Here is a 22,579-nt window from a genome sequence, read left to right as displayed (position 1 = left end):
AAATTTAAAATTAAACACTTAAAGGCATAAGCTTCAGTTACCTAGGAAATAAGATTATAAAGAAATTAAGTCATTTTGGATAAGAAATACTATGGTATAATAATTGCATTTACATACATGGCTTTTGTGTATCTAATAATTCTGCAGTACACATGGTTTTATCACATATTTGATCACATTTGAACATCCCGGTCAGTCTGTCAAGATTCTATATTTTATAGATTAGAAAACTGAGGCTCATAGACCTTATTGTATTGCCCAGAGTTGTAAAATCAGTAAAGGCAAAGCTAAGGTTTGAATTTAACCTTCTGACTGCAAACCCATGCTCCTTCCAGTTCTCCATATTCTGTCTAAGTTACCTGGGTCTCACTCTGTCAGTCAACAAATGTCAAAGACCTTTGGCTGCATGTGGTGGTAGAAACAAGTAGTAGAGTTCTGACTTCCACACAGTGGATCCTCAAATGAAGTAGACAGCTGAAGCAATATGCATTACAAAGGGATTTAAATATAAATATTTTATAAGTCCTGAGCTTGATGCTTGTATATGGTTTACAGTTACAAAACTGGAAACGTGGTGTTTTATCTTGGGTTGTATCTGTGGTTCTCAAATAAATAACTTTGCCTGCACCAAGAGATATTTGGCAGTATCTGGAAACATTTTTAGTCTCACAGTTTGTGGGCAGATTATCTTGTGGGTAGATGTTATAGATGTTACTGAACATACTGCAATACCCAGGAAAGGTACTACAGCACTACCCAAACCATACCTGACCCAAATGTCAATAGAGCTGCTTTTGAAAAGTCCTAATTATACTTAAATGTTTTGCAATTCAACATACATGTCTTAGCAATAATAATAATAAAAGACTATTGTGGGTTGGAACAATCAAAAAAACTAGGTTTCTGCGTAGCATATGTGAGGCCCTGCATTTGATTCCTGGCACTGAAAGGGTGGAGGAGGCTTGCTTTCATTTATTTATTTATTTATTTATTTATTTATTTATTTATTTATTTATTTTTGATGTATTGGAACTGAAGAAATGGTTTGGTGGATAGAAGCACTCGCTGCTCTTGCAGAGGACTCTAGTTCTGTTCTCAGTACCTACATCAATTAATTCCTAACTCCAGCTCTGGGAGACTCACCTGCATCTGCCTCCCAAGCACCACCAACACCACCTAAAAATATACCTTTTAAACATTTTAACAAACACTTCACTGAAGAATGTCTTTTGAGCTCAGTCGGGAAATACTAACACTGGGCTGGAGAGATGGCTTAATGGTTAGGAGCACCTCTTGTGCTTGCAGAGGACCTTGATTCAATTTCTGACATCCACACAGTAACTCACAGCCATCTCTCTGTAACTCTAGTTCCAGGGAATCCAATGCCCCTTTCTGGCCTTTGAGGGCACAATACAGACATGTGGTACACAGACATAAGTACAGAAAAAACACCCATACATGTAAAATAAAATTTAAAAATAAAAAAAGAAATATTAACATTGCTAACTTTGTGCTGCTATGTGACAGTGGACCTTCTGAACTTCAGAAAGATAAGAAACTTGTCCAGAGTTACTCTGTCAGTGGCAGACTTGAAATCTGTACCTGTGTTCTGGCCCTAGAATCCATGTTCTTCTTGTTACCTATGTCTATTTTCAAGAACTTAGAGATATTTAAGGAACAGAGGATTCAGGAAAGAATGTATGCAAATATGAGAAATGTGTTTCTTGAGATAGTGAATTCAGAGTCTTTAGAACAAAATACTGGGTTTGTAATATAATGGAAATCTCAGGAAAATAGCAAAAATAAACCTGACAGAAAAGGCCTTGAATGGGAGGGTAAGCATTTGTGCTTTAACTATAGTGCGGTGTCTTTCAATGCATTCTGATAGACCGTGTGGCTTGTGCATTGTGTTTTACATAGATGACCATGTGTCTTAGTCAGGGTTTCTATCCCTGCACAAACATCATGACCAAGAAGCAAGTTAGGGAGGAAAGGGTTTGTTCAGCTTACACTTTCCACACTACTGCTCATCACCAAAGGATGTCAGGACTGGAACTCAATCAGGTCAGGAAGCAGGAGCTGATGCAGGGGCCATGGAGGAATGTTCCTTACTGACTTGCTTCCCCTGGCTTGCTCAGCTTGCTCTCTTATAGAACCCAAGACTACCATCCCAGAAAGGGTACCACCCACAAGGGGCCCTCCCCACCTTGATCACTAATTGAGAAAATGCCTTACAGTTGGATCTCATGGAGGCATTTCCCCAACTGAAGCTCCTTTCTCTGTGATAACTCCAGCTGTCAAGTTGACACAAAACTAGCCAGTACACCATGGTAATCAGACTTAGGCAAGACTAGAAAGATAGGGAGGGCTATAGCCCATGTGAGCAACTTTTGTAGTACTTCAGGTGTGAATTCTAAGGTGTGAACTGGAAGACTGCCTATAAGAACAACCATAGATAGCTATCATGAAGGGGGCTTGAGGAATCCAAGAGCTTTATTAATCTTTAATATGGGTGACTAAGAGAGAGGAGAGAAAACTAGCAAGTCAGGAGAAGTTAGGCTTGCTGTGAAGAAGTCCAGTTTCCAGGCTTTAGCTTTGCTTGTTTGGGGCTGTCCGACAATGACCAAGGGCTCATAAGAAGGAAGATGACCCTGTATGTCTTGAGAGTACTACAGAGTCATTCTGAGAGAGCATTTATGCTTAATAAAGGGCACTGGAAAGAGGGAGTTGCATTTTAAAAAATCAAATGAGTTATTGACAGTGTGGGGTCAGTTAGAGTGGTGGTGTGAAAGCCAAAGGGGAACTTTAATTTTGTTTGTTTGTTTGTTTGTTTTTGCTTAGAAATTAAGACACAAAGAGGAGAGAGAAAAAGTCATTGGACTTCCAAGGTATAGTACTGGTAGATTCAGGGAACATGATATAAGTTAGTTTGAGAAAATTAACAGTGAAATAAAGCAGAAAGTATTTAGAGACAATGGAAAGATAAGATCAAGTTAAATGAACGAAAGGAGAAAAATGTAAAGTTGGCCTATGTGGGACTGATGTTCCTTGGATAAAGGACCAAGTTCTTGCAGAGTATGCCACAGCATTAATATATGCTGTACAGTGGGAATTAAGTTTAAAAAAAGGAAATTAGTAGCTTCAAGCCCTGAGTGTGGAGGAAGGGATGGGAGCTGTAGGACAAGCTCTGAGGCAAGAGGGAAGGTAGTGGCTTCAATCACATAGAGGGTATATGCTTTCAATATGCTTTAGTGGAGATGCTCAGATTATTGAGAAATCAGGAAAGAAAAACGAGTGAGCAATATATGATGGCAGATATTTAAGAAGACTTAAAATGCCTGTAATCCGAACACATTGGCTGAGGCAAGAGGATTGCAAGTTCAAGGCCAGCCTGCTTTCAAGACTGTGTCACAAATACATTTCTTCTTAAAAATTCAAATATTTTCCTTCAGAACTGCCCTTTATTTATCATATATCATAAAGTTGTATAGAACAAGCCAATGGCCACCCTTTAATTACATGACTTTTAATACAAACTTTTTATAGCTGAAGCTTATCCTTTTAAGCATTGAATGTTAATATATTTTTACCCTTTACTGAGTAGTGTGTCTGAATATAATTTAACTTTACCATCATTAACTGGAGTTCTTGAGAATATAATAATTTTACTTTGTTTCACAAAGTCCAAAATTATTAACAATTTGTCCTTGCATTAAAGTCTGTAGACTGCTGTGTTCCGACAGTGATTTTGCTATACTGGTATTTTATTCTTTCCATGGTCAACTTTTAGTTTTCTTCTCCTTTTCCCCATTTTTGTTGATTTTATTCTAGCTATTATTCAGTAAAGATCTGAGGAATGCTTGGGAAAGTCCAGTCAATGTGTGTAGGCCTGTCTCTTCTGGAAACAATGCCCATGTGTAATTCTGTGACTTGGCTTGTTCTGTTTCATTGTTTCTAAAGGTGTTGTTCTTGTTGTTGTTTTAAGTTGTAAATAAATTCATGGCCGTATTTCAGATTATTGAAGTTGCCTGGTGTTTGAGAGCAGTGGCATTACTGTTAATAGCTTTATTGGTTAAGATTAAAACTGTAAATAAAATATCTGTAATGGATGCTAGGTTCTTGTTTTTAAAAGGTTGTTTGCTTCAACTGATTGAAGAGAAGCATTATGAAGCAGAAAAAAGGGGGAGGGGGAGTTGCTTGCACTTTTTAGGGTCGTATCTAACAAGAGATTAATCAAGAGATTAAATTTCCCATCCACTGAGGAAGCTTTTCCTACAGGAATGTATAGGTGATTCCTGAGAGTTTAATGAGAGCTCCAGCCTTTCTTTGGGTCATCTAATGCTATTTTCAATATCCCATGAAAGCCTGCCATTTTGAGTCTTATTTTTGACATCCAAATAAGGAGAGTAAAAACTTTATTCTATGGATCTATAAAGAATACAGATCTGCTATAGTTTCATTCTTGGGAACAAGAATATTGACTGATATAAAAATAATCAAGGTTCTATTAATTAAAATTGTACAATCTGTACAATTAGATTTAAATTTAGGTTAAATCATTACTTCATTTTCCTTCTGCTGTTATGTTTTTGCCTTAAAAAAAAAAAAATCAAAGGAACTAGACCTTGGTGTCATAGTTCCCAGAGGCTCATAGGCTTTGTTACAGAGAAGTGCGGAGCCCTGAGTCCTGAGTCTGTTTACCTATGCCTCTGGTTAGAAAGAAGCAGATCCACACTGCAGGTTGAAACTGGAACTGTAAACTCTTCCCTACCTCCGCCAGCTTTGGTAACTGGATTCTTTGTGATTTATATTTAACAAGAGTGCTGGTACCAGTGTCAAACTGTCGCTCACCATGTATGTTTTGAAGATGAGAATAAAGGCGTCCCCTTTTGTGTATTTTTCCATTCACCCCTCTTGTCAGAACTGCACTGATGACATTACACCCAAAATAGTCCTTCACTTAATAGGTCATGGTCATTTCTTTAATAAATTTGGAACCTTAAGATTTTTCTGGTTCATGGTTCAAGAGAAAATATCTTGAAGGTTTTTTTGGTTTTGTTTTTGGTTTTTAGCTTTGAATGTTGCATGGATCAGCACCTCCATATGGAGTCCCTTCTATGAAATAGTCATTATTTTACCAGGTTGTGCATTGAAACCAGAACAGAAATGTTTATGCTGGGGTACACAGATGTACTACTGACTCTGGCGAGCAAATGGACTACTTGTACAATATACATTTTTTTAAAACCCAATATTACTGTATATAATACAGTTTGAAGAATTTTAAAATAACCATGAATTAGTAAAAATAGTTTACATTTTTATCTTCCATTTTCATTTTTAACTTTTATTTTTTTAAAGTCCGCAGATGCACTTTTGGTGGCAATCGACTCTGAAGTAGTGGGAGCTGTTGATATACTACTTAATCATCGGCCAAAACGATCATCAAGACCAACCATTGTAGTCAGTACTCTTAAATATTTATTCATTTGGATTTTTGAACCAAAGTGGATCTCCTGCCCCATTGCCATCTTTTCTCCCTCCTTCCCAGCTTATTTTGTTTTTAAAAATATTGATATTTTTACTTTGTAAAATATTACTTTGAAGTAAGTAGAGACAATAATAATCTTGCTTTCTGGAAACTTTTTAAAAAATTAGTTGATATTTACATATTTTTGTCAGTGTGAACCAGTATTTTTAATTTGGGATATTTTCAGGTGATGCTGAAAATACAGATTAGTTTCTAAGTAGATTTAAGAAATGTGTGTAGCCGGGCGTGGTGGCACACGCCTTTAATCCCAGCACTCAGGAGGCAGAGGCAGGTGGATTTCTGAGTTCGAGGCCAGCCTGCTCTACAGAGTGAGTTCCAGGACAGCCAGGGCTACACAGAGAAACCCTGTCTCGAAAAACAAAACAAAACAAACAAACAAAAAATGTGTGGACTAGAGAGATAGCTCAGCAGTTAAGAGCACTGACTGCTTTTCCACAGATCCTGAGTTCAATTCCCAGCAACCACATGGTGGCTTACAACCATTTGTAATAGGGATCTGATGCCCTCTTCTGGTGTGTCTGAAGACAGCGACAGTGTACTCACATACATGAGATAAATAAATCTTTAAAAAAAAGAAAGAAATGTGAGTGATGAAACTATTAAAAAATGGAAGAAAATATATATAAGTAGCTGTCTGGTGTAGAAGAATTGCTTTAGCTTAAAAACTGGGTAAGGACTACAGCACACAGTCTGATTGTTACAGAAGATGCATCTCAGTTTCAGATGCTGGGTAGATGTAGAAAGCTGTGGATGCCTGGGAAACAGGCACCCACTAAGCATCTCCAATAGAACCTAGAGATAGGCCTGGAGACACATACCTTCAATGCCAGCACTTCAAGGCAGAGGCAGGGGGATTCCTGTGAGTTTGAGACCATCCTGATCTACATAGCAAGTTTCCAGGACAGCTAGGGCTACACAGTGAAACCCTGCCCCAATTAATAATAATAATAATACAGAAAATTTGATTTAAAGCACCAAAAATCTATTAGAAAAGAATATTTAGAAATTTTCAGAAAATAAAACATAAATTTTAAACCTTAATTTTTAATCAAATATAAGATACTGGGCAGAGTGGTAGCATGGTGTTTTGATCCCAGCACTCAGGAGGCAGAGACAGGCAGATCTCGTGAATTCAATGTCAGCCTGGTCTACAGAGTGAATTCCAGGACAGCCAGGGACACACAGAGAGAGACTTTGCCTGGAAAAAAACAAGCAAACAAAAAAGTATAAGATTCCAATTTTTGTTTACTAACAACCAAATCGTTTTAAAACATACTACAGTAGGACAGTGTGTTTTAGAAAATATTTTGGCAAGGAACAACATACACAACAAAGATACTTGTATTCTCTAGCCTAGTATTTTCTCCTCTAGAAATCTGAGAAGGAAATGGGGAAATCATTGATTTATGTTTTATATGTAGCATGGAACACTGACATACCCTAAATAGCCTAAGTACAGCTCAGTCTTAGATCACTCAGCTAGCATGCCCTTGATTATATTCCTAGGATAGTAGGACAAAAAGAAAAACATTCTGAAAGTCAAACCAGGAAATATAAATAACCATGTAAATATGTATAAACTTTGGAATACAAGGCAGTAATTTAAATTACTTTAAATTTTTTTTGAGACAAGTTTTAATGTATTCCAGACTGCCTGATCTCCTTGTATAACCAAGGATAACCTTGAACTCCTGAGCTCCTGCCCCTACCATTCAAATGTTGGAATTATAGGTATGAATCACCATACCCAGTTAGATAAAAATGAGGATTGTACACACACACACACACACACACACACACACACACACACACACACACATAACTGAAGGTTGAAAGTATATATAGAAAAGAGGCTGAGAGATGGCTCCGTGGTTCAGAGCGCTTGCTATTATTTCAGAAGACCTGGGTTCATTCCCAACATCCACACAGTATCTCACAACCATCTACAGCTCCAGCTCTCAGGGGCCCATCACCCTCATCTGGCTTCTGCATGCTACATGGACATGGTACCCAGCATATGCAAATGAAACACTCATCCACATAAAATAAATAAATCTTTTAAAATTTCTTAAAAATGCACATGAAAAGAGATACGGAAAAATTAAGCAAATGTTACTATATAGTTGTCATTTCTTATTGATTGAACTAATTAAAGATTTTTCTTTTATATTTTTATTGGTTTTCTCAGTAAAAAGATAGTCATTGAAATGTTAATGTTAATTATAAATGAGATAATTTTGTACATTGAATTTAAGAATTTTTAACACTTATTATTGTTGAAGGTATAGTAAAACAGTTTTAATAACTGCTATATTATCAGTTGACTGATTTCAGAATAAAATGTATTTAAAGAACTAAACAAATTTTATATTTATTTAGACTACTAAAAAAGCCTATGATTTGGGGACCTGATGTTGTAAATAGTGTATAATGTTTGTCTATCATGCACAAGCTCCATGTTTCAATCTTCAAACACAAACATACACATTTTAAAAACTAATTTAAGAACAACAAAAAGTGTGACTTTCCTAGAATACCTCTAAGTTCAGATGGTGGTGAGAAACCAGTAAGAATGGAATGAAGAGGGCTGAGAAGAGATTCTGTCACTGAAGGACAAAAGATAACAGACTCCCATTCAGTTCCCACCATCTATCCCACAGTTGCTATTGTATTTGTATAGGCCTGCTCCACCTTCTAGCCTTTGAACACATTTCCTTTCTTCAGAGGAAGGTGGAGTGCTATGTGCCACTACAACAGTGGTAAGTGTTCTCTCCTCACCATTGCCATCGGCAGTGGAAAGCCTTGGCAGTCCCAGCTGGTCAGTGAAGAAGGCACTTTCTGCTCTGTCTCTAACAAGTGCAGGCTACTCAGTCTTTATCTGAATACTTACGGTGGCTATAAAATTACCTTTTAATGGCTTTATTGTTTCTAGACAGATACAATTAAATATTTTAATATATTTTTCTTTTACTATTTAAGTGAATTCATTCTGTAGCCTTGGCTTGTCGAATTGTCTCTTCACTATTCACTTTAAAATTAAGGTTATTTGAAAATATGTAGGTCATGCTATCAGCAGTAAAATTATAAACTTTAATCTTACACATGTAAGATTAGTACATTAGTACAAGATTAGTAGTAGTGGTGTTCTAGCTATGAGTGCTTCATAGGAAACAGAAGGGTCACTTTTCAGTTAGGACTTCAAGCCTGAGAGTAAATATAATTTTCTTTTTGATCAATAACACAAATCACAAAAGTACCTATTTTAGGCTTTTATGTAACTGTTACATAAATTCATGAATATGAAATCTCTAATAAATAATTGAAAGGTACATGAACAAACTTCATAAAAGAAAAGCATATGAAAATATATCAAAACTTACCAGTATTTAAAAGAAAGTAAATTAAAATATCATTGTTTTTCACTCATATTAAGAGTGACTATGCCATTTGCTGTAAGTAAAACTTTACTATACAATGGATACATCTCTATATTATCAAGAATTTAAACCATTGAAAAGATTTTGACATTATGTATCAAGAACTTCAAATTTTTCCTGGCTTTTTAACCTATAGTTCTAGTTCTAGGGAAGGGTCTATGGTAATGAGATAGTCCTAAATTTGTAAAAAATCTATTTTATCACTATTTTATAGTGATATTTGCTGTAATGTCATTTATATCGCAAAATATCTTGAACCCAGATTTTGTGAGTTTTCTTAAATTGCATGCAAAATTCTGTGCGTGATTTGGTCCCTTGAAGATCCTGGGCTCTCGGGCGAAGAGATTATTCTCTCAATCTTTGAAGTACTAAGAACTATTGCTTTTATTAAGAACTGTGGTTTTTTATCACTGGTGCTTAGCACACTAGGATGTATGCACAATGTGTCTTTCAAAAGGGGTGAAGTGAAGAAAGGACTAGAAGGGAACACTGTACTATAAAATGTTATTCGAGTAGAAGGAATATGGGCTTTTTTATTCTTCTTTCTGCTTTTCTGTATTTTTCAGATGTTTTAAAATGAGTATACACTACTTTTACAATGTTAATAAAAGTTACCAAGGTGTGAGCTTGATGAGCTAACCCTGGAGTCAAACAGCTCTCAAGGAGACCTCTGCAGAAAAGTGAGAAGCATTGGCAAGAATATGCAATAGTCATAGAATAGCCAGCCTTTTTATCTAACCCGACACTTAGATTACTAAATGTTTTGTCTTCATTCCATACAATCATTGGCCTCAGGTCCCGGTTAGTGGGAGGAGTCAGCTCTTGGCTGACTGTGGTTCCGCACATTCATTTCTCTGAGCCTCAGTTTCTTCACGGTTACTAATTACACTCAGCTCTGTAGTTCCCTGTGGGCATTGAACGGGAAGATAAATGACTGACAGCTCCAGTTCTTGCTAAGTGTTAGCTGTGACTGTAGTGGTCTTGCATATTTGTGACAGGCTGCAGACTAGGTAGGGATTGGACTGTAGAAAGAAGTCGCTTCATAGCTGTCTGTAGGACAAGGTAGGCCACATGGGTGCAAATGTTAGCTTTCCTCATGCATTTATACTGTGGTTGTTCTTAACATTTTCCATGTTATTGTTTTCCTAAAATTCTTGTTCTTTCTTCTTATCATTCATGTTTCTATTAATTTTTAAAAATATTAATACTTTTTCTTAAATTATTTCTCTAGATGTTCTTGCTTCTATCTTAGTAAAAAATGGAACTGTAGTATTAGGATGTTGCCTATTGAAGATTGTATTTATTATATAACATTTGTTAATTAAAACTGAAATTTTAAAGTTTTAAAATAATGAGTCTAACTAAAATGTATTCTTAAAATAAGCTCATGTTCCTTATTTAATATTACTTTTATTCCATCCTTTAGATAAATATATTTTTTGAAGTCACAGATAATAACCTTTGGACATTTATATGAATATTTTTCAGAAACTTATGGAACGAATTCAGAATCCGGAATATTCAACAACGATGGATGTTGCACCTGTTATTTTAGCTGCTCATCGTAACAACTATGAAATTCTTACAATGCTTTTAAAGCAGGATGTGTCTTTGCCCAAGCCCCATGCTGTTGGCTGTGAATGCACACTGTGTTCTGCAAAAAACAAAAAGGACAGCCTCAGACATTCCAGGTGAGGAAATTAAGATTTTGGTAAATAGAAGAGTAATGTATCAAAGCACCTGTCAATGACACTTACTTAGGGAAAAATGCTCTTTCAGTGCAACTTTTAAGAAATATGCTTGGGGGACATAGGAGAGCCAGATTTCTAGCACCTTTGTTCACGAGGTAAATTAGCAAGAGTGGGAAGGTACCACTTGGCACCTTATAAAGAAAAACAAACTACTACTATACCTTCATCAGCACCACCATCACGATGATGACCATTAGCTTTTTTAGGTAGAGTCTTGCGTATGTATACATACTGGCTAGCCTGGAACGCACCTTGAGGGCTTTAGGCTCATCTTAAAGTTGTGATCCTCTGCCTTTCTGTTTCTTACATGGATTGTAGGTGTGTACCACTATTCCTGGAAGAACACAGCTTAATTGAGGAGTGTGCAGACTCTTGGCCGCAGCTTACTCCTCCCAGGTGTTTGTAGCCCGAAACAGCTGCCTATAGAAATCTCCTACTGAGAATGGCTAGTCACTCCCTTGTGCTGTACATATTAAATGTGCTGAGAGGTTCCAGAGGTAGCAAAACCCACCCTGACCCCAGCTTCACTGTGTATGTGCCTGTGTGAGTGTAGTCTGTCTTTTCTTCATTCCCTTCCCATGCTTCGTCAGGGTTCCTAGACTCAAGCTTCAAAGGTCCTATGTTTGGTTCTTCTGGCCCAGAGTTACAGGTTCACTAGCTTGTACTGATAAAACTACAGCTTTTTATTGAATGAGGAATAGGAAGGATTGAGGGAGATCTCAGCCATAAACTCACTGGGAGGCTCATGAAACCTGTCAACAGTAAAAGGTTGTGAATATGAAATGGCTGAAAATTAATTTAAAATCATACAGTGAGTGTGAACTGTTTCTAAGATCACTTACCTACTGCACGTGGGGTCCCTTCACTGCAGCCTTGCTTACACCAGCATACCATTTAGGATGAATGTCTGATAAAGTCAATCAATGTAGATATAGTTATCTACACGTATTTGGGTAGTTATAGTGCAGGCAAATGCCCCTACAGGAATACTTAAGATGCAGATAAGGCAGATATGGTGGTACCTGCCTATAATCTGAGCTGCTGCAAAGGTTGAGGCAGAAGGATTGTAGCTCATGGCCAATGTGGGTAATGGAAAAAAAAAAAAAAAAGACGTACAGACAAGTGAATGCAGTTTGGTTTGTTTGTTTGTTTGTTTTATGTGGTATCTTGGTACATTTTCCAAGCTAGCTTTGAGTTCAAGCAATCCTCCTGCCCCAGCCCCCTATGTATCCATGAATGCAGACAACCTTTGCTTATAAGTAACATAAAAGCTATAGATTAAATGAGGAATGTGTCAGTAAATTTAGAATTTTATCTAGAAAAAAATCCATTACAAACAAAATAAGAAAAACAACCATCTGGAAAAGGCGTTTGAATCACTTTTGACTAGAGAATAATCAAAAGAAAAAATGGGCTAAAGAATTTGAACAGGCAGCTTACACAAGCATAACTATAAAGCTCAAAAGGATAGATGAGCTTCTAAAGAAATACAGGTTAGAACAGCCTAAAGCTCCATTTTCTATTAAGGCCAAATTTAGGATGGCAGTGTCTAATCCAGTGAATATAACAGAGGCATGTGGGAAATTCACTTTTTTTATTTTATTGCTCTCAATAATATCTGAGAGTATATGATATGCATGCTGGTTTTGCCCAACAACTTGAACTGTATATAGGATGTAAGAATTAAAGAATATCTGTTGTTTCATTTTTATAGTAGAAACTAATTAGGAGCAACTTAAGTGTTCATTAATGGAGATTCAGTGGACAGTCATCAAATGGAAAACTGGTTGTAGTAAAGAATGAGATACATTGAAATATGGTGACCATAGAGGAGGACTGTAGCATTCAGGTTCCTGGATTGTCTGCTCTAAAATGACAAGTGTACATTAAATTTTTATGCAAAACACATACATGTATTAAATCTCTCAAATTTATGAACTAGAAATTATATTTAAATGTTTATATTAAAGAATTTTGATGAATTGTTTATTTCCTATTTTGTTATTGAAATGGGAATATTTATTAAATTACAGAGAATAAAGGGATTCATTCACTTAATTAGTTAGAAATTATATATAACTGAATAATTTTACTCATAACTAGTTGAAAAATATTTCAAAATTGTAACCTGTAATAATGAGATATATGTTAAATATATCTAGGATTCTGAAGAAGTTTAAGCTTTGGGAGAGGAAAACTTAGTATTCATTCAATCAATATCATATTAAGTATTTGCTAGCACATTTTCTTTAAATTTATGTAGGTTCAGGGATAGAATTTTACTTTATATTATAAAAGGAATTTTTGTATCATTTCTCTTTTTTAAAAAGGAAAAGATTACAAAGTAGCTATCATTTCAATTAACTTAAATTTGATAATATGAACTATAAACAAAAATAAAATTAAGAAAGGAGACATACTGGTTTTAAATTAGACCATTAAAATATATGTGTTCATATTTTCCAGATGGATATGTTATGTGACAGGAATTATAAATAGAATATTTCTCCTACAATTAAGATGTTCAGAAGTAAAAGAATATTCAGTTTAACCATTGTGAATTTTTGATTCTTTGAGGCAGGGTACTCTATAGTCTTAGTATAGTTATGCAGCTGACAAATGAATTTAACAGGAAACATCTGAGGAGAAACAATAAGTGTCTTTATGTGTAGTCATAAATGCAACTCGATTATGGGGTTTTTGTCATTCTTTTTTAATTTTTATTTTTTGAGAACTTTTTACATGAGCATGTTATCTACATAATTCTCATCTCTCCCTTCTGTCTCAAGCTCTTCCTGTGTTTCACATCCAAAATCCATGCTCTCTTAATTATTATTGTTACATGCACTCTCTCTCTCTCTCTCTCTCTCTCTCTCTCTCTCTCTCTCTCTCACACACACACACACACACACACACACACACACACTCTACTGAGTCCATTTAATGTTGCTTGCATACATGTGCCCAGGGCTGGCCATTCGGGATTGAACATCCTATGCAGGAGCTACCTCTGGAGGAAACTAATTCTTTCAGCAGGCACTGGCTGCCTGCAGCTTTTTCTCTAGGGGTGGGGCCATATGAACTTTCCCCTCTGTTCAGTGGCACATCCTCTGGTATTGTCATTATGCTGGTCTTGTTCAGGCAGCCATATTGTTGAGATTTCATGGGTGCATTTTCACAGTCGTACCTAGAGGACAGTCTGTAGGAAGAGGTCTGGGCCACTGACTCTTAACGGTCTCTCTGCCTACCCAAACCTGAGGTGTAGGGGTTGCCTTGTAGATATAAAAGATGGGATTGTACACCCAAAAGCTCCTGGTCCTGCATTTTGATTAGTTGTGAGTTTCTCAAAAAGTCTTGATCCTTTGCAAAAAGAAGCTTCTCTAATGAGGTACAAGAGATACGCTCATCTGTGGGTATAAAGACAAGAATTTAGAAGTTCTATAGTTTAGGAAAACATCAGTGAGCAGTAGTTTCTCCTCTCGGGTCTGTGACCCCTCCAGCCATATGAAGGTGTTCTTGCTCTGTATCCCAGATTGGCCTAAAACCTGCTTTGTAACTTTCAAATCCCAATCCTGTCTCAGCTGCCTGAGAGATGAAACTGCAGGCATGTATATACCAAGGCAGCTACAATTTTGAATGTTTGAAAAGAGACAGTAACTTAAAGCTGTGGACAACATTTTCCAATGTTTATTCTCAAAATACTTAAGTTCTAGGTGTTTCTTCTTATGGAAATATCTTGAAATAATTATACATTTATAAAGATTTCAGATTAAAACTAACAAGGGTATGTTTGTTTTGTTTTGTTTTGTTTTTTACATTGGGTAATCAAATTCTATCACAGGTTTCGTCTTGATATCTATAGATGTCTGGCCAGCCCAGCTCTGATAATGTTAACAGAGGAGGATCCAATCCTGCGAGCGTTTGAACTTAGTGCTGACTTAAAGGAACTCAGCCTCGTGGAGGTGGAATTCAGGTGGGGAGACTAGATGTTGTTTGTTATGTCTTGGTTGTAGACCCTTCTGCCTCAATCTGTTCCTAAGCTGACTAATGTTGTTGCCACTTAGAATTTCCTTTCTCTATTTAGTCCACTTCCCCTCTGACTTCTCTCTTTAACCCCTGAATCCCCAGGCAGACCTTGAGATTATCCTTATGGCAGAGTATCTGTTGTAGAGTCCTCTTGCCAGCTCTTGTTTGAAAAGTGCCAACAGGGACTGTACATGAAAACACTTTCCTTTCATAGTTGCTTGTGTGGCTCTGCTCTGTCTTGAAAAGTTAACACTTACTGGAACAGGATCAGAGACTCACAGTTTTCATTAGCCTTAAAATAGGCATTATATAATGTGTTCTTCAAAGTTCTGAGTCCAGAAACTTACGAAAAACCTACATATAAGTTTTAAAGTTACTTAGGGTTTTCCTGCTGTACACAGGCACCATGACTAAAGCAACTCATAAAGGACAACATTTAACTGGGGCTGGCTGACAGGTTCAGAGGGTCAGTCCATTATTATCAGGGTGGGAGCATGGTAGCATTCAGGCAAGCATAGCATGGGGGGAGCTGAGAGTTCTACAGCTTGGTCTGAAGGCCATTAGGAGATTGACTTCCAGGCAGCTAGGAGGAGGGTCTCAAGCCCACCCCCACAGTGACACAGTTCTTCCAACAAGGTCATACTTCCTAATAAGGCCAAGCATTTTCAAACTACCACAACACACACACACACACACACACACACACACACACACACACACACACACAGAAACTCACAAGACATAGTCAAAAACTTAATTTTATTAAGACATGAGGCTATGAATAAATTTTATTTAAGTATGAAGAATTTCTTATTTAAACCTTATTTTTCTTTCCATATAAATTAGAATTTATATAATTCCTTCCAAAACTAGATTTGTACAATACTATGATTGTATTACAGTCATGAACAAATAAAGTTAGATTTGAATGTTATCTTAAAACTCACTTATTTTAATCTGGTATTCAATAGGCAGAGAAAGGTCTGCAAAAGCAAGATGTTTTTACTAATGTCAGCATTGAGTTAAAAGCAGAGTTAAAACTGAATGAAGCAAAGTTACAGCTCGGCATGGTGCCACATCCTGCAGTCCCACCACTTGTGAGGTGGAAGCAAGAGGATTGGTGTGTGCAGCCAGCTCCCTGGGCTACATAACAAAGCTGTGTCTCAGCAAAACTGTGTCTCAGAAAGAGACAGGGTAAGGCATGGTGACACACACCTTTAATCCCTTCTCTTAAGAGACAGAAGAAGAACTATTGTGAGTTCCAAGGCCAGCCTGGTCTACCTGAGGATTCCTGGATAGCAGTACTACACAGTGAGAGACCCTGTCTTTAAGACAACAAAAAGGAAAAGAGGAGGGAGATGGAACCCATAAAGTTATATTAGGGTGCAAGCTCCTGGCTCATCTCTAAGTGAATCTCTGCCTAAACTACACAAACACTTAATTATCTTCTCATAATCTATTAGAGATTAAACAGACTAGATCAATAAATTATATATTTGCTCTAGCCATCTTAAATGTTTATTCAAAGATGAGATATGTTTGTTATAACACTTTGAAGCATGTTCCCACCTGCAGTTATATTCCTAAGCCAGAAGGCATGTAATAAATACTTGATTTATCAAAGAAACCCGGTGAATTGTTCTCAGGTTACATAGTAATGTAAAGAATGAAAAAAAAAGTGTTTGCCTCTAAGGAAAAGGCTGAGGATTGAGTTGTAGCTTCACACAGCCAGGTCCCGGACCAGTCACTCTGTGGGAAGAATAAGCAGTGGACACCTTCCTGGTCTCATATTTTTTTCTGCATGAGAAAACAGCTGAATACAATTATTTTCAGATGTCCAGCCTCATATGCATGACTAATAGTTATTTGCAACATACTTATTTTTGATTAACTGAGTTATAAATTTAATGTGATTGATGTTTAATAAAGAATTATGTACTAAAACTTCATTTCTCACAAATTATGTTAAAGACATGTTTTATAAGTAATTCAAAGATAGTGGTAAAATGTAGAAAATATTACTTCTGAAGAAAGTTCCTTAGGAGGTGCAGTTAGTGGTATTTTTTTTAACTTGAATTTCACTCAAATGACTGCTTTTAATATGTCAGAAATCTTTTTCAGTATTAGAATAGCATACATATGTTGTATGTAATTGAAAATTACTGAAAGCTTACATTACATAATAATATTAAAAGCATTGTTTTTATTGTTTACATGACTAATATCAGGGGAAATTTTAGCCATCTGTGATGGTTTGAATATGCTTGGCCCAGGGAGTGGCATTATTTGGAGGTGTGGCCTTGTTGGAGTAGGTGTGGCCTTGTTGAAGGAAGTGTGTCACTGTGGGCATGGGCTTTAAGATCCTCCTCCTAGCCGCCTGGAAGCCATTCTTCCCCTTTCTGCCTTTGGATGAAGATGTAGAACTCTCAGCTCCTCCGGCCTCACAGCTACCTGGACGCTGCCATGCTCCCACCTTGATGATAATGACTGAACTTCTGAACCTGTAAGCCAGCCCCAATTCAATCTTGTCCTTTATAAGAGTTGTCTTGGTCATGGTATCTTCACAGCAGTAAAACCCTACCTGAGACAGCATCTTACAGAGAATGAGAAGTGAGTGAAGTGAAAAACTGAGCAAGTTTTATTAAACGTTTCTCAGTGTTTATAAAGTATACCGCACTCACCTGAAATCATCAATATGGGCATAGGAAGTATGTTTTTCCAAAGTCATAGCGAATTTCTGCACCGGGAAGCTACTGTGTCAGCAAGAAAAGAGATATTATGTAGTCCTGTCAGAATTTAAATACTGCTGAGTAAAGTAATTTCTAGTGATGTAATCTCCTTGGGCAGTGGGAGTGATGTTCCTAATAGAGACTGCGTTTTGTAGGAATGATTATGAAGAGCTAGCCCGTCAGTGCAAAATGTTTGCTAAAGATTTGCTTGCACAAGCCCGGAATTCTCGTGAACTGGAAGTTATCTTGAACCATACATCTAGTGATGAGCCTCTTGACAAACGAGGGCTACTAGAAGAAAGAATGAATTTAAGTCGTCTGAAACTTGCTATCAAATATAACCAGAAGGAGGTATGAAGCTTTCTGTGATATATTTATTTTCTTTACCTTGGTTCTTAAATAAAGTTGTAACAATATAAAGTAATATGTTTATAACTCAGCAATATATATATGTACACACACACACACACACATATATTTCTTAAAGGAAAAGTCATGCTAGTGTCTGAAAGCAGAAAGATCCTGTTTGGAAGGTCAGATCTCTGGTTTCTGAGCATCAGCCAGGACCATGAATAGTGTGGTCCCAGCATGCTCAGTGATCGGATAGGTGAGCTGAGAGCATGACACTGAAGGAAGCCTTTTAGAAGTCACATTGCATCCTTTCTACTAGAGTCTGCTGGCCACAGGAACCACAGGTTACTGAGTTGAAGGACAGATGGGAACAGTGCTGGCCTCCTCTCCCACCATCTCTCAGTGACAGGAATATAGAGAATTCATGCCCTTGCCTCAACCCGCTATGGACATAGAACATTTATAATTGGAAACTTGCTCTTCTAGATACTATTTAATATAATTTCTAATTATTATTATATTTTGTTCTTATTTGAGATTTTTCTTCTCACATGAAATTTACTATTAACCAAGTTTAAGAGTATTATTAGGGGGCTGGCGTGGTGGCTTAGTGGTTTGGAGTACTTGTTGCTTTTGATCAGGTCCCTGGTTCGATTCCTCGAACCCATGTGATGGCTCACAAACATCTGTGATTCATTTACAAGGGATACCAGTGCCCTGTTCTTACCTCTGCAAATACCATGTACTTCCATGGTATACATACATGCGTATAAGTTAAACATACACACAAAAAATCTTAAAAGTAATTTTTAAAAGAGTATTTTGAATGGCTCAGGCCTGTAATCCTGCCTACTGAGGCAGGAAGATCTTTAGTCCAAGATCTCAGGTGAAGGCTAACAAGAGGCCTGAGGACTTAGCTGAGTGGTAGAACACTTGCCTACCATGTGAAGACCCTAACTTCAGTATTGCACTGCAGGGGGAAATTAGTATCTCTGATAGATTTTAAGTTGCTCTCCGTGCTTTCGTGAAGTGTGTCTAGATCTGATACATGGACCATTTTTTTATCAGGCCATCTCTATTCTTTAGAACTTAGGAACTAAAGCCAGCACTTTCTCAAGTATTAGTTAATGCTGTCTCTATGGAATGCACATTAACTTTCAACTTTTATACATATTGGATATTTTTGTACTGACTAATAAAGGCTCATGATAGCCTTTAAATGTGATTAGTTCCCCAGGCTGCTAATACTGTTAATATTTAAAATAGCATGTGCTGTGACCAAGGCCGTCTCCTAAGAACCTGACACTGAGTCTTCACAAGTTCATGAAGAGCCACTATTGCTATCAAGATGTTAGAAATGAGGGCTAGGAAGCTTGGAGAGGCTGAAAACTTATGGTCATTCAGTCTGTGTCAGAGCCTAGATGTGAATCTGTGTAATAAGACTCCATAATCTATTCTCTGAACCTCTTCACTGTAAACTTTGTAGGCTTTTCTCCTAATGTTAATACTTTGAATAGTTACTGTTTAAAGGTTTTTTTTTTTTTACCCCCTTTTTGTTTTTTATGTTTCTATGTGTCCTTTTCAGTTTGTCTCCCAGTCAAATTGCCAACAGTTCCTGAACACCGTTTGGTTTGGACAGATGTCAGGTTACCGCCGAAAGCCCACCTGTAAGAAGATAATGACTGTTTTGACAGTTGGCATCTTCTGGCCAGTTTTGTCACTATGCTATTTGATAGCTCCCAAATCTCAATTTGGCAGAATCATTCACACACCTTTCATGAAATTCATTATTCATGGAGCATCGTATTTCACATTCTTGCTGTTGCTAAATCTCTACTCACTTGTCTACAATGAGGACAAGAAAAATACAATGGGGCCAGCCCTAGAGAGAATAGATTACCTTCTCATACTGTGGATTATTGGTAAGTGTCAATGAGTTCAGAAGATTTGTCTGTGGTGTGTGTGTGTGTGTGTGTGTGTGTGTGTGTGTGTGTTTATCCACATGTTTGTGCTGATATACATGTGTGGGTGTGAATGCAGTGAGAGCATATTATGTGACAAAACTTTTCCCGGAGAGCTGCAGCATACACGTCTACTTTCCACAGATAGGAATCTCGTGGCCGACCAAAGTACGGATGCCACGAAAGTCCAGTTTGGTGAACCAGTGAGTTGTATTGGGCTTCCCTACAGGAATATTGGTGAAGGGTTACTTAAGAGACCAGGAATAACGTAAAAGACAGCTGTATCGCCAAAGCCCACCCCAGCTCACAAAGCTAGGAACCTAGAACACACAGCACAGCCTGCAGGCAGCTGCTCTGTCTGAGTTGTCTTTGAAAGCTTGGTTTCCTTTGGTCTCAGCTTTTATTGTTTTCTCAGGCAGGGCGGGGCCTAGTGAATGTGGTCAGTTATAGGGGCTTTACCAAGCTATTTTGAGTAGTTTACCTTCCTGCTTAAGGAACTTCTCTGCAGAGTGGAATGTTTCAATCTTCTGTTAAACAGCAGTACACACATGTTATACCTCAGGGATATTCACCTCACTTTTTAAGACAGTATCTCACTGAGGGGTGGGGCTGGATTAGACCATGCTGGCTGGCCAGCACATCCTAGTGATTTCCTGAGTCTGCTGTTGATATTACAGGTGTTTGCTGCCATACCTGACTCTGTGTGTGTGTGTGTGTGTGTGTGTGTGTGTGTGTGTCTGTGTGCTAGGATTCTAACTCAAATCATCATGCTTGCATAGCAAACATAGACTGAGCTGCCTTCACAGCTTATAAGTTAAAAGGTTTTTTTAATTGTATGTGTGTGTAAATGTGTGTGTATATACATGCATGGAGGCCAAATGGGTTCGTGTATTGTTCAGCTGTTCTCCACCTTGGTTTTTTTGAGGCAGGGTCTCTCACAAAACCTTGATCTCCCCAACATGGATAGACTGGCTGGCCTCAGGGGTCTGCCGGTCTCTGCCTCCCTAGCACAGGGATTACTGGGATACACTGTGCACCTAGTACAGGAACTCTGTCAGCATGTGGTGAGTGTGGTGAGCATGGCTCCGGCAAGCCTTGCCCTTTTCCCTCATTCCCACTGCCTTTCTAAAAATCCTTAGATTCCTAAAACTCCTCCCTTATTTGGTCACTTCCTCCTCCTGAGGCTGATTACTAAGGCCTAGCTATCAAAGCAGTAAAGTTTAGCAATCAGAAGCCCCTTTTGGCTCACCTAATTAGCATGCCCAATTAAAATTAATACCCTAACATCCTAACTCAGGGTTTCTTGTAACTTTATAACCTGGCATTTTCTTATGTCCCCTGTCGGTCTCCTCTCTATCCAGAGGCAGTCCTTCATGTGCTCCCCTTTCCCCCAGGGGACAAATACCCTCCCCCCTTTCCATGTTTCCTTCCCCTTCCTGATCACCCTCTAACTTCTGCCTTTGTCTTTTATTCCCTGCCCTCTGTCCCTCTGGGTCAAATAAATTTCCTTTGTGCTGAGAACTTGGTCTTGGGGGTCCTGAGCCAATACTTTTCCTAATACCTGGCTTTTTATGTCTATGCCGGGGATCTGAATTCACTTCTTCAGTCTTGCATGACAAGCATGTCACCAACTGAGTATATTATGGTGATTCCCCTGCAGGCTTTACCACTGGCAGAAAAGGATGATCAGAATGAGGGAAGAATGAAACTCGGCTCAGCTCAAGTTTGCTGTAACCGGCGCTGGACCAGGACTTCTAGAGTTGGCCCAGATCATTTTACTTTAGCCATATTTAAGCACAGTACCATTTTTGGAAAAAAGTATTCAGATAACAATTAACTCAGCCCCATAAGTACAAAGCTTAAGAAATGTTTGCCTTGAAGTTCTTAGGAAAATACCTACGGCTTCATGCGTAAGATGGTTTCTTGACTTAAGAAACAGTGCTCAAGATAAGGAGATCTAGGGAGAATGACTAAAGTAAACATAATAGTTGGGAGTCAGATTGGCCTGACCCTAAGATGACATAGAAGTCATGTAGGCTGTTGTTAAGCACGAGTGGCATCACTCATGAGAATGGGTTTATGGTCTAGGTAGCTGGAGTTAGTGTTTCTTGGTATGGAAATCCTGTCTTCCATTTCGAGTGGGTGTCTGAATCTGTTTCCTGTCACCTACACTCATTAGGTTACACCCCAGCTGAAGGCAGCTTAGGCCTCACTCTTAGGAATCTAGGGGAATTGTAGTCAGGCAGTGGGAGCTTGTAATGTTGGTGATTAGTGAGTCTAGTCAGTGTGAGTCTAGAGTCCATGCCTAGAGATGGGGCCAGAGGGTTCAGAGTGGTGGCTGAATCTGGGGTCTCTACCTGAAGGGGGCATGGGAGGACAGGATTTGCTTTTGTAATGAGTGTGAAGTTTAGAAGAAACAGGAGCTGGGGTTGATTCAAGCAATAAATTTATTCATATTGAACAACTAGAGGACTGGAGTGCTAATAACTGAAATGAGATGAAAATCTGCACGTGTGAATTTGAGGCAGAGATGAGCTCAGTTGAATACATCTCTAACTAGAGGAGCAGAGAGAAGAGTGCCTAAATAAGTTGAGTTTAAGAGAGAGGTCTGGCCCCATCGTCCTGCGCCTCTCCTGCCCAGGAGGGGTGTTCGCCTGGAGGCTGTCCGCAGGCTGACCCAGCACCCAACACCTTGCCTCCCCGACCGAGGAGGGGTGTCCGCCTGGCATCCAGCGCCTTTCCTCACCCGAGGAGGGGAGTGCGCCCGAGAGCA

General features: G+C 38.1%; 1 protein-coding gene across 3 annotated transcripts in view; it reads left to right on the top strand.

Annotated features, from left to right (window-relative positions):
• Window positions 1-22,579, top strand: part of Trpc1 (transient receptor potential cation channel subfamily C member 1) — a 45,995-nt gene that overhangs the window by 8,725 nt on the left and 14,691 nt on the right. The window contains exons 3-7 of one of the 3 annotated variants that reach the window (XM_029543542.1): window positions 5,362-5,463; window positions 10,477-10,679; window positions 14,602-14,712; window positions 17,650-17,845; window positions 19,431-19,767. In XM_029543542.1, the coding sequence (XP_029399402.1) occupies window positions 5,362-5,463; window positions 10,477-10,679; window positions 14,602-14,712; window positions 17,650-17,845; window positions 19,431-19,767 (949 nt within the window). Of the gene's footprint in view, window positions 1-5,361; window positions 5,464-10,476; window positions 10,680-14,580; window positions 14,713-17,649; window positions 17,846-19,430; window positions 19,768-22,579 lie in introns of all 3 variants that reach the window. The other 2 variants (XM_021206456.2, XM_021206457.2) reach the window with 2 other exon arrangements.

This window comes from Mus pahari, chromosome 10 (assembly GCF_900095145.1).
Source record: "Mus pahari chromosome 10, PAHARI_EIJ_v1.1, whole genome shotgun sequence".
NCBI classification, from domain to species: Eukaryota; Metazoa; Chordata; class Mammalia; order Rodentia; family Muridae; genus Mus; species Mus pahari.
Note: the sequence above shows the minus strand (reverse complement) of the source record. Positions and strands in the feature narration are given on the sequence as shown.